This window comes from Bufo bufo, chromosome 1, assembly GCF_905171765.1.
Source record: "Bufo bufo chromosome 1, aBufBuf1.1, whole genome shotgun sequence".
In the NCBI taxonomy this organism is placed as follows: domain Eukaryota; kingdom Metazoa; phylum Chordata; class Amphibia; order Anura; family Bufonidae; genus Bufo; species Bufo bufo.
Window position 1 is genome coordinate 759,460,093 of NC_053389.1, and position 15,605 is coordinate 759,475,697.

General features: G+C 43.0%; 1 protein-coding gene across 10 annotated transcripts in view; it reads left to right on the top strand.

Moving 5' to 3' along the window:
• The window catches only part of CAMK2B (calcium/calmodulin dependent protein kinase II beta), a 152,191-nt gene that overhangs the window by 85,317 nt on the left and 51,269 nt on the right, over positions 1 to 15,605 (top strand). For 7 of the 10 annotated variants that reach the window (XM_040414590.1, XM_040414594.1, XM_040414595.1 and 4 more), the window contains exons 5-7: positions 2,110 to 2,175; positions 12,926 to 12,998; positions 13,995 to 14,097. In XM_040414590.1, the coding sequence (XP_040270524.1) occupies positions 2,110 to 2,175; positions 12,926 to 12,998; positions 13,995 to 14,097 (242 nt within the window). Of the gene's footprint in view, positions 1 to 2,109; positions 2,176 to 4,043; positions 4,117 to 12,925; positions 12,999 to 13,994; positions 14,098 to 15,605 lie in introns of all 10 variants that reach the window. The other 3 variants (XM_040414591.1, XM_040414599.1, XM_040414598.1) reach the window with 1 other exon arrangement.

Genomic DNA, 15,605 nt, shown 5'->3' on the forward strand with positions numbered 1-15,605 from the left:
TCGTTGTTAGGATATTTGGAGAAGGTGTAGACAGTCCATTATTATGCAAATTATGTGGTAGGGTATCACGAGTTAAAGGGCATGTCCCACCATTAAATGTTATTTTAATATAAATCTGAATCTCGGAACACCCTGTAAATTCCCAACGTCCACAGTTTTAACAGTATTTGGGCACAGTATGATGTCATTATTATTTGGACATGTTAGGTTTGCACTTTTCATGGATGTTTTTAAAAGACTTCGGGCTATGCCAGAAAGTTGCTAATTTTTTCACTGAGCCAGTTTTGCCCAACTTTTTCTGATGGGTGGGAAAATAGGCGTGGTTAGTTAAATTCAGGACGTGTATGCCAGATTTATCAATTGTGACTTTTTCTAAAAATTGCAACCATACTGCACTAGGGGTGTTGTAAAAACTGAAATGACATCTCTAGATAAAAAAAAAAGCTTATTTTTAAAGACGCACCAAAGTTATCCAACAATGTGTGAGACTTGATAAAGTTGATGCAAAACTTTAAAAATTTATAAAAATAAAATATAGTGGGGCACTCTCTGTAGTACTGCAACCAGTAGAATTTAATAATATTACATAAAATAAATAGATAAAATCCGAGTGGTAGCTTATACAATATTATGACGACAACAATAATAATATATATTGGTGATTGTAAATCTCATACATAGTCCATCAAAAGAATCCAAAGAAAACTAGGTGGGATGATGGTCAACCAAACCTGCAGTGATATAAATGTTCACAATAAAAATCGTATCAGATTCGATAGATAATCGCCAATTGTCCTCTAAAATACGAATCCCTATACCAGGGAGTCTCCAATCTTAAGAGCAATCAAGCGCTGACACGGAACAGAGCGGCGTCCCGCTCACTTGTATACAACAGCGGCGTCCCGCTGTATCTCCCAAGTAATGCGATCGCTTATTTAGATAAACTGTGACAGTCTTACTGGGAGGACTTGCGTGGATTCTTTTTGCCCTCAACACGGTATACCTATAGTTGTAGGTTCCGGTCTCAAGGGCTGTCAGTCGTCAGGAACTCTCGCGCCAACGCTGCTTGTACACGTGGCCCCACAATGGATAAGGATTTCCTCTATATGGCAAGTGTTACATGCACGACTTGATGTTTCCTTGAATAATGGATTCCAGTCCTCCTCAGGTGATCGATCTGTGCTTTATCTTGATTCCAATGTTAGGGGATAGTACCAAACGCGTTTCGGGGTTTAACAAATGACCCCTTCATCAGGGACAGACGGATCCATCTTGTATCTTTTTTCACATTTTTACCGGTCTGCGCATTCTGGTATTTTGAATGCCAGATCCGGCACTGATACATTCCTATGGGGAAAAATGCCGGATCTGGCATTCCGGCAAGTCTTCAGGTTTTTTTCGCCGGAGATAAAACGTAGCATGCTACGATTTCATCTTTTGCCTGATCAGTCAAAATGACTGACCTGAAGACATCCTGATGCATCCTGAATGGATAGCTCTCCATTCAGAATGCATGGGGATATGCCTGATCAGTTCTTTTCCGGTATAGAGCCCCTGTGATGGAACTCTATGCCGGAAAAGAAAAACGCTAGTGTGGAAGTACCCTTACATGGTGAAAACGGGTCAGGGTGGGTCAACCAACCACATGAGAAGATCTGTCAACAACCATAGTAATCCTGGAAACCCCATTTAAGAAAGTAAAGTTATATCTGCTCCGTACGGTGGATGATGAATTTAGTCAGATCTAAAGCGGACCTGTCACCTCTCTTGACATGCCTGTTTTAAGTAAATACCTGTATTCCTCATGAACAATTCTGGAGCAACTTGTGTTGTTCCATTCCTCAGTTATTCCTATTAGACATTTATGAAGAAATTGACAACTGGGTGTTACCTGTTGGGGTTTGTCCTTGCACACTGACGCTGTCCAATCAGTGCTGAGTGTGTAAATACATACCAACTGGTAATATCCATTGTCAATCGCTCAATACATTTCTAGAAGGAATAATAGAGAGCGGCACAACACAGATGCTTCAAAAATCTTGGTGTTTGAATGGCATTTTATAGTGTTTGGCCTATGGAGTATTGTTTTACTCGTCTCTTGTGTTTCAGGGTCACAGGTGGGGAGCTATTTGAGGATATTGTGGCAAGAGAATATTACAGTGAAGCCGATGCAAGGTGGGTACCCTCCTGACCTAGAGTACCCTTCCCCTTACCCCTCATCCCTACCTCCTTCCAGCCAATTTCCAGATGACTTTTCTAGTTTTCCTCGATGTCAATCATATACACATTTGCTGAACACAGCATACCAGGTTAAATCTGAACGGGTTAACCATTTGAAGGGCTGCGGTCTACCTAGCAGAAGAGCTTACACTCAATTGAATATAACCCGATTGAAATGTGTTTCTCCGTATCCAGGAGCCTATAGATTAATGTTGGCCACATGCGAGTATTGAGGACCGGGCCTTTAATACACCTAGATGTCTCATCTATCAAGTCCAGTCAGTTGCTATAGACAACAAATCCACATTTTCTTCACCCATGAGTCCCTCTGGTTCCTATAGAAATGCGATGAGTCATTCGCAGCAACCGATCAGATGTGGCCCCAGGTTGCTATGGAATACAGGTCCTCTTTCTGTCTACACTCAGGCTTTAATATACACATTGGGCCTCATCTTTCAACAGTTCCCATAGCAACCAGGGTCCAGTTTGTTTCTATGGGCAAGAAAAGCCATCTCTTCTCTGGGTCCCATAGAAACTGTATGAGATTTTCATAGCAACCAATCAGAGGTGTGGTTGCTATGGGTATCAGCTACTCTGTCTGCAAACACGAGTATTGAGGACAAATTCTAATGTGGGCCTCATCGATCAAAGGTTCCCATAGCAACCAGAGCCTATAGATTAATATTGGCCACATGCTAGTATTGAGGACCAAGCTTTTAATACACCTAGAGGTCTCATCTATCAACTGTTCCCATAGCAACCAGAGTCCAGTTAGTTGCTATGGACAACAAATCCACATTTTCTTGACCCATGAGGCCCTCTGGTTCCTATAGAAATTCGATGAGTCATTCGCAGCAACCGATCACATGTGGCCTTTGGTTGCTATGGGATACGGCCCCTCATTCTGACTACACTCAAGCCTTAATATATAGTTTGGGCCTCATTTATCAACAGTTCCCAGTTAGTTTCTATGGGCAACAAAGCCATCTGAGGCCCTCTGGGATTTTCATAGCAACCAATCAGAGTTGTGGTTGCTATAGGCAACAACTACTCTGTCTGTCTGCAAACACTAGTATTGAGGACAAGTGCAGCGGGCCTCATCGATCAAAGGTTCCCATAGCAACCAGGGTCCAGTTAGCTGCTATGGGCAACAAAGCGACTTCTTCTTGATCCATGAGACCCTTTAGGCCCTATAGAAAATGGATGAGTCATTGGTAGTAACCGTGGCCTCTGGTTGCTATGGGCAACACTGGATTTCACACATGAGGTCCCTTTTGTAAATTATTATTATTTTTTTTATCCCAGTGATGACTGGCCAAGCGTGCTGGGACTTCTAGTGCCACACAGCATAGAGGGGCTCAGGCAGCCTGTCTGTAGTGCGTAGTCCCAGTACAGTCCTGCATGCTGCCTCTTTTCTGATGTGATGTTTTGTGATGTTAAGACACTGTGTTTTCTCCTCTTGTCCCCTTCTCCCTTCTCTCAATCTGATTCCCGCCCCCGTCTTCCCTCCCTTGTTGTGATATATTGCTTGTCTTTATACTGTTGTCACCATGCGTATTGTCCGCTCTTTTACCTCGCGCCGGCCCTGCACGCTCTGCCCACCTTCGTCATACCATCACCACGGCCTTCCACGCCATTCCTCCTTTTCCACATGCCACCCGCCCCTTCCTTTCCTACACCATATACTCCGCGCCATTACACCTCCCCTATGGCCTATACGCCCAAACGCCATATGCTTTCTACCCCCAATGTGCCCCCCACCCATACCGATATCGTCTCATCGTCCTCCTGTACCCTGTGGGTCTGCTGGTTTTGTTTTACAGTCACTGTCTCCATCAGATATTAGAAAGTGTTTGTTTCACACACTCCTGTGACATTGTGCACAGGGACTTGAAGGTTAGTATTCCTGAGGGGGGGACGGGGTGACATGGCATGGGGGTCCCAGGTGAGAACTGGCACATGGCGGGCACTGCACCCTTTACATCCCTATACCATCTGGCTCCGGAGACACAGTGCATGGGGAAGCAAGGGAGAGCAATGAAGGGAATGTGCATCCAGGTGGGCATGAAGGGGTGCAGCCGAAAACTGCTTAACCATTGAAAGGCTGTGCGGCAACACGTGACGTACGCACCCATACACACCTCAGTGTGTGCCAGGGTCTGTCCTGACTGAATATGAAACATACATATATTGTGGGTTCTACTGGAGTATTCAGGTGGCGTATGCTGGCACTATTCCAGCTCTGTAATATCACCCGAGAGCCCAGCATGCCATGGTTGGCCCTCAAACTAACCAGGCTTAATAGAGACATGCCATATAATTGATAAATCACGCCATAGGTTCTTGATTGGCCACGTTTTTTTTTAACAAAAAGTTATTATATTATATTATGAATTTACTAAAATTCATCAGACATAATGTGGAAATAGAAGAGGCCTGTGATATTGTGTGAATAGTGATTATCCCAGGGTAAGCCGCCTGGGTGGTAGGAAGTCATATCCTCAATTGGTTATATAGCACCACCTATCAGCCTTCAGGAGGTACTACACCGAATAAGCCAAGCTCCAGCGCTACCTAGTTGGGAATGATGCCCTCATTTCTGCAGACCAGTCCTGCAATAGATGTATGTTTCCATCATCTGAATTGTATGTGACGAGTCTAGCACATGACTCTGTTTATTGCCTCCTACATTATTTTCTCTACCGCCACCTCTGTCCCTGCAGCAGTTTCCTCTGTTCCCTTCATCCACTCTTTTCTACCCAATAAACAGAGAGTCGGCATTACCCAATTTATTAAAAAGAAGAACCATTTCCAGCATGCACAGCTCTATGCACCTGCCCGTGGGGACATGGGGATGGATAGCACTGCAGGAGAACTGTACAGAGTATTTCACAGCTTGTGGCGCGATGCTCTGCAGATGACTTGCATAATGTGCACTGCATCTTATATACTCATATCGACCCTCTCTTCTATCTTTCATCCACCCTGTTCTTCTCCCCCATGTATTGTGTCTTTGCTCAACTTCTTCCAGTTCTCTCTCTTCTTCTTCTTTCTGCCTCTTTAGAATGAAGACGTGTTCCTCATCTTCTCCCCTAGATCTCTCTCTACATCCCCCTCCTCATTCCCTCTCCTCCTCTCTGCTTTGTGTTTCTTCTACTTGTTTTTTGCTCTCTCTGGCACCTATTTTTAGTCTCTCTACTCCTCCATCTGTCTCTTCTATGTCCTCCCCCTCCTGTGCTCTCTCCTGTCTCTTTCCATGTGTCTCTTAATTACAATATTCTCTGTCCTATACCCATCATCATCTTCACCACAATGCATGTGTGCCTCTACCACATTACTGGCTAAAAAGCTGAGGTCAATGATCAGAGGTCACAAAGCTTTTAATAAAAAGGATCTTATCTATCTATCTATCTATCTATCTATCTATCTATCTATCTATCTATCTATATATCTATCTATCTCTCTATCTCATATCTATCTATCTATCTATCTATCTATCTCATATCTATCTATCTATCTATCTATCTATCTATCTATCTATCTATCTCTCTATCTATCATCTATTATCTATCTATCTATCTATCTATCTATCTATCTCTCTATCTCATATCTATCTATTATCTATCTATCTATCTATCTCTCTATCTCATATCTATCTATCTATCTATCTATCTATCTATCTATCTATCTATCTATCTATCTCATATCTATCTATCTCATATCTATCTATCTATCTATCTATCTCATATCTATCTATCCTATCTATCTATCTATCTATCTATCTATCTATCTATCTATCTATCATCTATTTAATATCTATCTATCTCATATCTATCTATCTCATATCTATCTATCTATCTCATATCTATCTATCTCATATCTATCTATCCTATCTATCTATCTATCTATCTATCTATCTATCTATCTATCTATCTATCTATCTATCTATCTATCTATCTGTCTGTCTATCTATCATACCATTTTACCTTCACTGCTGCTGTTCCCTTAAAATGTCTGCTCATGTAGCACCAGATATACAATTACAATCCCTGCCTTGTTACAACACACATGACTTTTTAATATGTTGGTGATGTCCGGGAGGGGCAAGGTGACTTTCTATTGAAAGAGCTCGGTATTACACATGTATTCGGGGAAGGAGAAAGTGAACTGATTCCAGCTTTTGCCTCAGGAGTTCACGTTCACATTGATTCTGAATGTGATTACAGTCATGTGTGTCTTTGTGATCTCTGTTCTTTGTACTTCTGGCCTGTGTTCATTTATGTACAGCAGAGCTGCCTCAACCTTAAAGTGAATATCCGCCCTTGACCACCATTTGTTTGTTTTGCTAAATTTATGCCCTAATTCATTTCTTTACATGTTTATTGAAGTTGGAAGTTCAGCTTTTTAGTGAAATAGGGCTCCAAATCTCCTGCATAGATATGCATTAAATGATTAACTTCTGGCATTCTGCATCCACCACTAGGGGGAGCTTATAGAGCTTACAGCATACTTGAACTCCATAATAAAACAGTATTAAGTAAGTGCCCTCTAGTGTCAGTTCCAGGCAAAATTGTATAATTCAGTGCTGTCTATGCAGGGCAGTTCTATATCAGTACAAATGGACACCAGCTTATAAAGATAGTGTAAAATTATTCAGCATTGATTTTATACCAAAATTGTATTAATGCACACAGTACATATAGTTACCACTACACAGGAACATCCCACGTGCACTTAGTTTTGTGTAGCGTTTTTTCCTGGTCAAAATCACCACTTTTCAGAATGGTGATGTCAATGAATCACACGTCACTGTGTTTCCTGCCTCAGTGACATCACCATTCCCTAGGGAAATTACTAGATATATTCTCTTTGTTAAGGACTACTGCCAATCCAGCTCAGCTGGTGGTAGCCTTAGTGGAGAGGTAGTGATCTTTATACCTGCCCTATACTTACATACTGTAGTTTCCGAAGGAGCCCACAATAGTCCAGGTACCAAAGCCTGCAATTGGGAACCAGATACTAAGGGCTTATTCACACACTGCACCTATGACCAGTATTTTGCTTTAGTATTTTGATGCCAAAATAAGGACTAGAAGCGAAGCAGAGAAGTATAAGGGCTCACGTACAAGACTGTTTTTGAAACTGATAGCACACTGACCCATTCATTTAAATGGCGCCATGCACCTATATTTTTTTTAACCCCTTCAACTTGAATGGGTCAGTGATCCATCCGTTCTATTTTTTTGCTGTGCGGAGGCACGGAGAGAAACCCCACGGAAGCACTCCGTAGTGCTTCTGTAGGGTTCAGAGCCTACGTTCCGCACCGGACCTTCCGGATTGTGGACCCATTTAAGTGAATGGGTCTGCATCCGTGATACGGTGCAAAAATGGCCAGGGCCCGTGTATTGCGGACCCGCTGTTTGCGGGCCGCAATATGGGCATGGCAGGCACACATTTGTGTGCATGAGCCCTAACAGCAATCAAGGCATCTGTGAGGCAAGGCAGAGGGATGCGGCTCCCTCTGCCTTCTAATTGGAGGCCCCGCATTGAAATTGTGAGGCTCCAATCAGTTACCATAGCAGCGTGGGAGCTGCTGAAGCTTCCTGCTAAGCTGTGCACAAGGCACAGCTCAGCAAGGAGTGCGTCAAAATCCCATTCACCCTAATAGATCTCTATTAGGGTGAATGGGACAAGGGGTGAAAAGATCCCAGGTTTTAGCACCCTAAGGGGGCTAAAAGTTACAGTTAGAAAAATGTAATAAAGGACTGAAGGTCAGATAGTTATCATAACCGCCTGTGCAGTGCTCATGTGACCTGCCTGTGAGTGGACAACTAAAACAGACGTAAAACGGGCAGAAAAATCTGATAAACAGAAAGGAAATGGGCATAAAACTGTAAAAAATAATAATAATAAAAAAAAAAAGAATTGCCATTTTTTTCCCTGACAAAACGGACAGAAAAATAGACTCAGTTGTGCACATGAGTCCATAATTTTTCCATTATATTGCGTTTATTCAAGCAGAATCCCAAAAAATCTATGGATGTCTATGGCACAAAAACACCCGAAAATGTAGCAGGAAATGCCATAAGCCAAGCATGTTGCGATTGTGGTTTTTCTTTACTTGTGTTTTTGTGAACTTAAAGGGGTATTCCCATCACAGACAATGGGGGCACATCGCTTGGATATGCTCCCATTGTCTTATAGGTGCGGGTCCCACCTCTGGGACCAGCATCTATGCTGAGAATGGAGCGGGGAGAGTGGTGGCTGGAGGACCCCGGGTTTCCCTGTGTCCTGCCACCGCCAAGCGCTCTCCCCATAGAAGTGAATGGGAGCGCACTGCGCCCACTGTCTGTGATGGGAATACCCCTTTAAAAAAAAACTCATGTTTACGTTTAATACTTCCCAGAGATGTAACGCCAACATCTGGAGGTGGCATTTATTTTTTTTTTGGCCTAAAAAGACGGCAGGAAAAGGTGCAGCAAAAAAAAAAATTATTTGCAAAAGTCCTAATAACAACAACAAAATAAAAGACAAAAATAGGCCAGATTTATGAAAGTGGCTACAAGAAAAGCGGTCTATGTTTCCTCTAGCAACCCATCACATTGCAGCTTTCAATGCAAATTACCAACCAAATCTGCAATATGTGAATACGTCCTAACAGGCCATTCAGTTGCTCTGCTATTTGTATAATCCATACTGAAAGAATTATAAATCAGCAATTATGGTAGTTTATGGTTTTGCCTATGGACCGATTAACACTAGATGCTGCTAGCTGCTGGTAAGTAGATTTTACCATGTTTATACCGCTCTCTGCGTACATACTTTACCAAATGGAAGACATTCACCCATGTCTGCTGTGTACCGAAGTACTGTCGTTTTCTGCGAGTCTCCACAAATGCATAGGAATCACATGTAATATATAATATATATTATTATTATTATATAATATTAATATAATATTCTATAATATTCTAACAGCATTCACCAGGGATATTGGGGGCCACAGCCTCAAAACCGAGAAAGTGGCCTCATTGTCAATAGTAACCAATCAAAATCCACATTTCCAATACAGTTTAGAACTATGGTTGCTAGGGGCAACAAGGCTACTTCAAGGAAACGTTCACTGAAGCAAATTTCCTCCAGTTCATATAATTTACTCTATACATAAAGAGCGCCTCTCATTGCACCCCTCACCAATGATTGACAGCGAACACAGAGAACTAATATGGGCCTCGTTTAGCCAAAGGGTCTAACAGTAAAACTGTCTTGGTTGCTATGCAGTAAAACTGCATTAGTTTCCCATAGCAACCAATCAGTGCTAAGCTTTCATTTTTTAAAGCGATTGACCCATCTCAGACATTTATGGCACATCACTAGGATATGCCATTAATGTCAGATAGGTGCAGGTCCCACCTCTGGTCTCCAGAACAGGTGCCCCTGAAGTGAACAGCGTGCATGCATACCTAAGTTTCATCTGGTAAGGGTACTTTCACACTAGCGTTTTTCTTTTCCTGCGCTGAATTCCGTCCTAGGGGCTCAAATCCGAATGGAGAGTCCGTCCTTCAGGATGCATCAGGATGTCTTCAGTTCAGTCCATTTGACTGATCAGGCTTTTCAGAAAAACGTAGCATGTTGTATTTTTACCTCCGGCCAAAAATCCTGAACACTTTGACTGAACGCCGGATCCGGCCTTTTTCCCATTGACTTGCATTAACGCCGGATCTGGCGCTGTGTGTTCAGTCAAACCGGATCCGGCTTTTGCATGTTAAACCCGAAAAATGTGAAAAAAAAGTTAAAGTCCATAAATGGCAGATCCGTTTTTTCCAATGCATTTTTTCATTGTGTCGGAATTGAATGCCGGATTAAAACAACGCTAGTGTGAAAGTAGCCTAAAATTGGGGAATCTAAACCCCACCCCCGAGAACACCCCAATCCCGCCCATTTTCGGCCCAGGACAACGCAAATTTGTCAGGACTGTCTCTGTAAAACAGGGACAGTCCCGCCAAATTTGGGACAGTTGGCAACTATGAGAGAGCAGCCGTGCATGCGTGGTCACCCTCCGTTCACCACTAGGGAATTTCCAAAAACAGCCCAGTGGAGGCTATTTCGGGCAGTCCCATAGCAGTAAATGTATCGGTGGCAATGCTGATTCGGTGTGCTCGCTCAGCCATTTTCATGCGCTCTCCTTTACTTTGAGAACCACTTACTGCAGATAGGAGCTTGTCCAAGAGGTGGGACCCGCACCTATCTGACATTGAGGGCAGATCCTAGTGATATACAGTCAATGTCTGAGATGGGCCAACCCCTTTAAACAAAAAAAATTATAGCTGGGCCCTGATTGTACAGTTTTAGAAAAAAGAAAGAAAATGCATCCAAACATGCCAGCCTTGTGTTGCCTTTTCTTTGCATTTTTGGGGTGTTTTTTTTTTTTTATAATTCTTTTTTAGCATATACATTTTTTGTTTCCATATTTATTTATTTTTGCAAGCCATGCTTTTTCCTACAGAAAAGTATGTACCCCCTCTGATGTCACTTCCTTGTAGATCAGTGTGGAAAAAAGCAACATAAAAATATCATAAAAAGTCAACACACATTGACACTTGTGTTATTTCAATCCAGGGCAAAAAAAACAACGGATCTCTGTGGCGCTAAAACACACGAAAATGAGGCAAAAAAACGCTGTAGGCCGAGCATCATGTGAATAGACAAAAATGCAAGTGAGAAAATATGCCACTTAAAGAACAAGTCCATGTTCTGGCCGCATGGTATCAGCCTCCCATTGTTTTCAATTGGAGGCAGCTCTACAGTTCAGAGGACAGCTTAAAGCCACGACCATGCCAAGAGGGAACATGTCCCTTCATTAGTGCAGTATGTGGACAGTTGCCGCTGGAGCTATGGTGGGTGTTCACTTGCGATTTAGCTCCATTCAGTGGAGCTAAGCTGTGAGCTGGACCGTGGCATCTAAAGTGTACAACTGCAGCAGTGTGAACAGGCCCTTAGACGGTTTTCTAAATCAGACCCCATAGTCTACTCCATTCTGTCTTAGCAGCTATTAACTATACAGTACAAGACCTGTCACTATAATGTGCCATGTTCTGGTGACAAATCGACCTTTAATAGGGATGCGTTATGATACCAGACACAGCCAATGGACAAGAATGGGAACAAAAAGAAAGGACGCTTGACTGTTTCGGTCGAACGTATGACAAGGTGTGTCAGTGTTCACCTCGTGCTGCCGATACACCAGCCGTGCCGCTGGCACCGCCGACATAAGGTTTTTGACCAACAAACTAAAAACCTCTGACTTGATAAAGGGGTCAGAAGTACCCCGAAACGCGTTGTCTACCAATAAACCTGAAAAATACAAATTATCCAGTTGTAATAGTGCGCCTCCTACTGTCCATACGTTCGACCGAAACAGTCAAGCGTCCTTTCTTCTTGTTCCCACTGTCTAACCCGAGTGGTGGGGTGGCTCCCACCCAAGGGATTTGGAGAGATTTGGGCTGCACCAACTGTGAACCGTCTTCAAACAACCGGCACTGGGGTTGCACCCAATTAGGTGCAACCACAAATGGTGAGCAAACAAAACCTTTTTTTAGTGGATTTTCCACTTTTTGAACATACTCACCCTATGAGCGCCTTTCTCTACCCTCTGGCCATCATTTAATGGACAAGAATGGCGTGGTTTCTGAAGAAGAAAAAAAGCAGGCCCTTTTTTCTCATTCTGGGAAAGGGACACAAACCGTAGTCTTAAAGGCATTCAGTCATCAGGACAGCCCCTTTTAACTTATGCCACTTGTTATATGTCCTAAGAAAAAAAAATCTGAACCTGCATCCTTGTTTGCAGCAGTGCTGAAAAGCGAGCCCTGTTTGTTATTTAGCATTAGCTTTACCCTGCTTATGCCTCCATCTTTTATAAAATGATGATGCTCACGATATGATGTACGGATCATTCTCAAACAGGAATGTCAGGGGTATAGAATTGAATTTATATGAAATTGGGGTTAGGCTGGACTCACACATACAGCTGCCAAGGGTATACATACCATAGAGGCGGACCATACATCTGCCCAGAGTCTTCCGGAGAGAGGGGGCCAGCCCTGGTTGATCCCTTCCCCTAAGTAGGGCTTACCTCTCTAGGGGAACTGTATTGGTATAAAACAAGGTGGTGGGATTTTGACCCAAGGAACCTGGAAAGGACATTGAGGCAGAAGAAAAAAACAGGCTCTTCTATCTTGGTTGGCAAAAGCAGGCACCATAATGAAAGGGGGACTTTTGATTTTTGCTATTACTCCCCCTCTGTTCTATGTATGCCATTTACTAAAGTGAGGAGTAGACCCCCAAAAAAGAAAAATACTCTTTTTTTTTAATTCACTCCTCAGTTTGGGCCCATAAACCGCATGGCAAAGTAAATCCAACTTTATGGTGGGGATGGGACAATTTTTGTTTTAAAAATTTATTTAGTGTCCTTTGTTCTGTGTACTTTTTGGGTGAAAATTTACATGACCAGTGTATTACCATGATACATGGTACAATCAGGGAGAAGTCACCCCCTTATGGCACCCAACGGGTTTTACCCCATCCTTTGCAATGGTTGATTTGGTTGGCAGGCATCCCCTCCCTCCCCCCCTGCCCCACCCCTCCTCCATCAGCTGGCAGGGAGCTCACAGACCTTACTAACGCCCCCCCTGCTGTTTGCACGCAGTCATTGCATCCAGCAGATTCTTGAAGCAGTCCTCCACTGTCACCAAATGGGGGTTGTCCACAGGGACCTGAAGGTGAGTTGTGTATGCCCCATGCCATCTTCTTTACCATATGCATGTCAGGCTGGACATTGCCCATCTCTCCTTCCAATACAGCGCCTGTCCCCTGCATGCCGGTGGCGGGTTGTATCGGGCTTACACTGTGGAACAGTTGTGGTTATCATAGCATGTGGAGGTTGGGAATCTACCTTATCTGGGGCTGGGTGCATGGCATGCTGTGGAACATGATATCTATTTTATGTTGCTGTGTGTGAATTAGTGCCAAATATTTTATGTATACTGTTTTTGTACCTGTGACTCAAGGAAAAAGAATCAGTCTCCGTTCGCACCATCATTTTCCCAATGTTCTCCATCCTTTCCAAACTTCCTTTTGCTCGGCAACGGTATGCTCACCATCTCTCTAATGCTACCTGTCCTACCAGCTAGAACAGACATGCTCAATCAAAAGTCACTTCCTGGGTTGCGTTGGGCAATGTGACCATTCCTGAATCAATGGGCAGGAGACTGTGAGATGATAAACCTAGGTCGTTTTAACCCTTTCATGACTGTCATTACTCATATCTATAGTTTCTATGAATGATCCAAAATGACTCATTCCAATTTTTTTGCTAGCTCTACAGCAATTTCAAATATGTCCAATCCATCAACCACTTTTATTGGGCACTTGCTAAGCAGATAGCCCTACAGAGTAGCTCACATAATCTCCTACGTATGGATGGAACCAGCAGAACCATTACCAATTGGTTTCAGTGTTCTCCTATGGAGCATCAGGTAGCAGAGATGGAGACCATGCAATGAGATAGATATAAGGTGACCAGACCTCCTGATGGGAAAGGTTTCAGTGAAACCAAAGCAGCGTCAAGCTGTTGAGTATAATTTTTGTTTTTCAAACATCCTTCATTCTGCTTTAAGTCTGGTTACCTTTTACTGAGGGCACCTTGATCCACCCTGAGTGATTGTACCTGATGAATTCTGGCAGGTCACTGCCTCTAACCACATCTCTGTTAACAGCCAGAAAACCTCCTCCTTGCCAGCAAATGCAAAGGAGCTGCCGTCAAGCTGGCAGACTTTGGCCTGGCCATAGAAGTGCAAGGAGAGCAGCAAGCCTGGTTTGGTAAGTCAGAGGCTTTAAATCCGGGATTTTGGCTTGGATGGGAAAATCTGTATGTGCTTCGTCACTAGGGCTGGCAGAAAAATCACACGTGCTACACTATCATCATGCAGATTACCTCTGCCCTAAAAGATGGTCAGTGTCCTTCTAAAACCCTCTTTAGAGGGCTGATATCCTAAGTCATGTTTCAAGGCTCTTTAATGGGTTGGCATTAGAGAGACAGGTTTCTTGAGGAGGCAAACTAATTTGCATATCTTTTTCCCAGGAGGGATTGCCTGTAAGACTCCCTAGCAACAGCTGGATCTCCACAAGGAGAAACCGTAACCCCATTAGTTACATCAAGAACCTCTCCTCCAGCCAACTAGTACCCTGCCCTGTACTGAGAGGGGCAATAACCCCCAAACAGCTGTCTGCAGATAGAAGTCTCTTCTTTTTGTAGGAGACCTTGATTTTATTGATATTACAAGTCATGTTTCAAGGTTTTTAACGGGTTAGACATTGACTTACAGGCTTACTACAGTTGGGGGAAGAAACCAGGAGAGGGACTGCAGAGGCTGGCACATCCTTTGACTCATACATACTAGGGTTGCAGGGTCTGTCTTGAAAATGTGATGAAGAAAAGCTCTGTATGGGAATGAGGAATATAAAGTATAACCAAAACTAGTGATAAATTGAAATTTGAAAAGGCAGTGGGCAATTAAATGCATTAATTGGCCTTCCGACAGCTCTTGTGGGTTCCCAGGGAAAGGAGTCATATTCTGGAAGAGCTTGTCCCACCCCTGCCCATCCCTATATTTACTCACCTCTCACCTTATCCCCTATCCACAATCTTGCAGATAGGGGATAAGTTGTCTTAAAGTGGTTATGTCACGAAAAATATTCTACATTTGTCAAAGCAGCACATGGATCTGAGTACTTTTGTAATTGCATGTAATGAAAAATGTATTACAGCTGGTTCTAGCAGTTTTAGAAAGGTATTGTCATGTGTTATATGATGTCATATTTTCAGTTTTTACATCAGTTATGGCATAACCTCTTTAATGGGACAACCCCTTTAAGTTTTCAATATTTTGGTCTGGGGATCTATTTCTGCCAAACTGAAATTCTAGTCCAGACACTTACTTTATCCCTAATGCTCATCAAATACGTCACTGTTAAATTTTTTTCATTTATTTAATCAGTTTAATATTCTACAGCAGTACGATGATGAAAGTGAGTGATGCCATTCAGGTGGGTGAGGCCTGTTTACAGACTGATGGATTAGACAGGTCCACTTGGTGCTTCTTGCCGGTGGCATTTATCAGATGATTGACTAGCCCTTTTAATCCGCCTTAATCCTTCATCTGCTCAAAGTTATTTAGATAAAATTAGGCTGCTTGTGTTCCTGTCTCTGAAACTATTAAATATCTCCAGTACAGCCGCTCTCATGAGCGGATACGTGACAAAGTCCCTGGGCACGCAGCTCTCTGTATAAATTGCTGGCAGCTGGAGGTAGGGGCTGGCTCTCATTC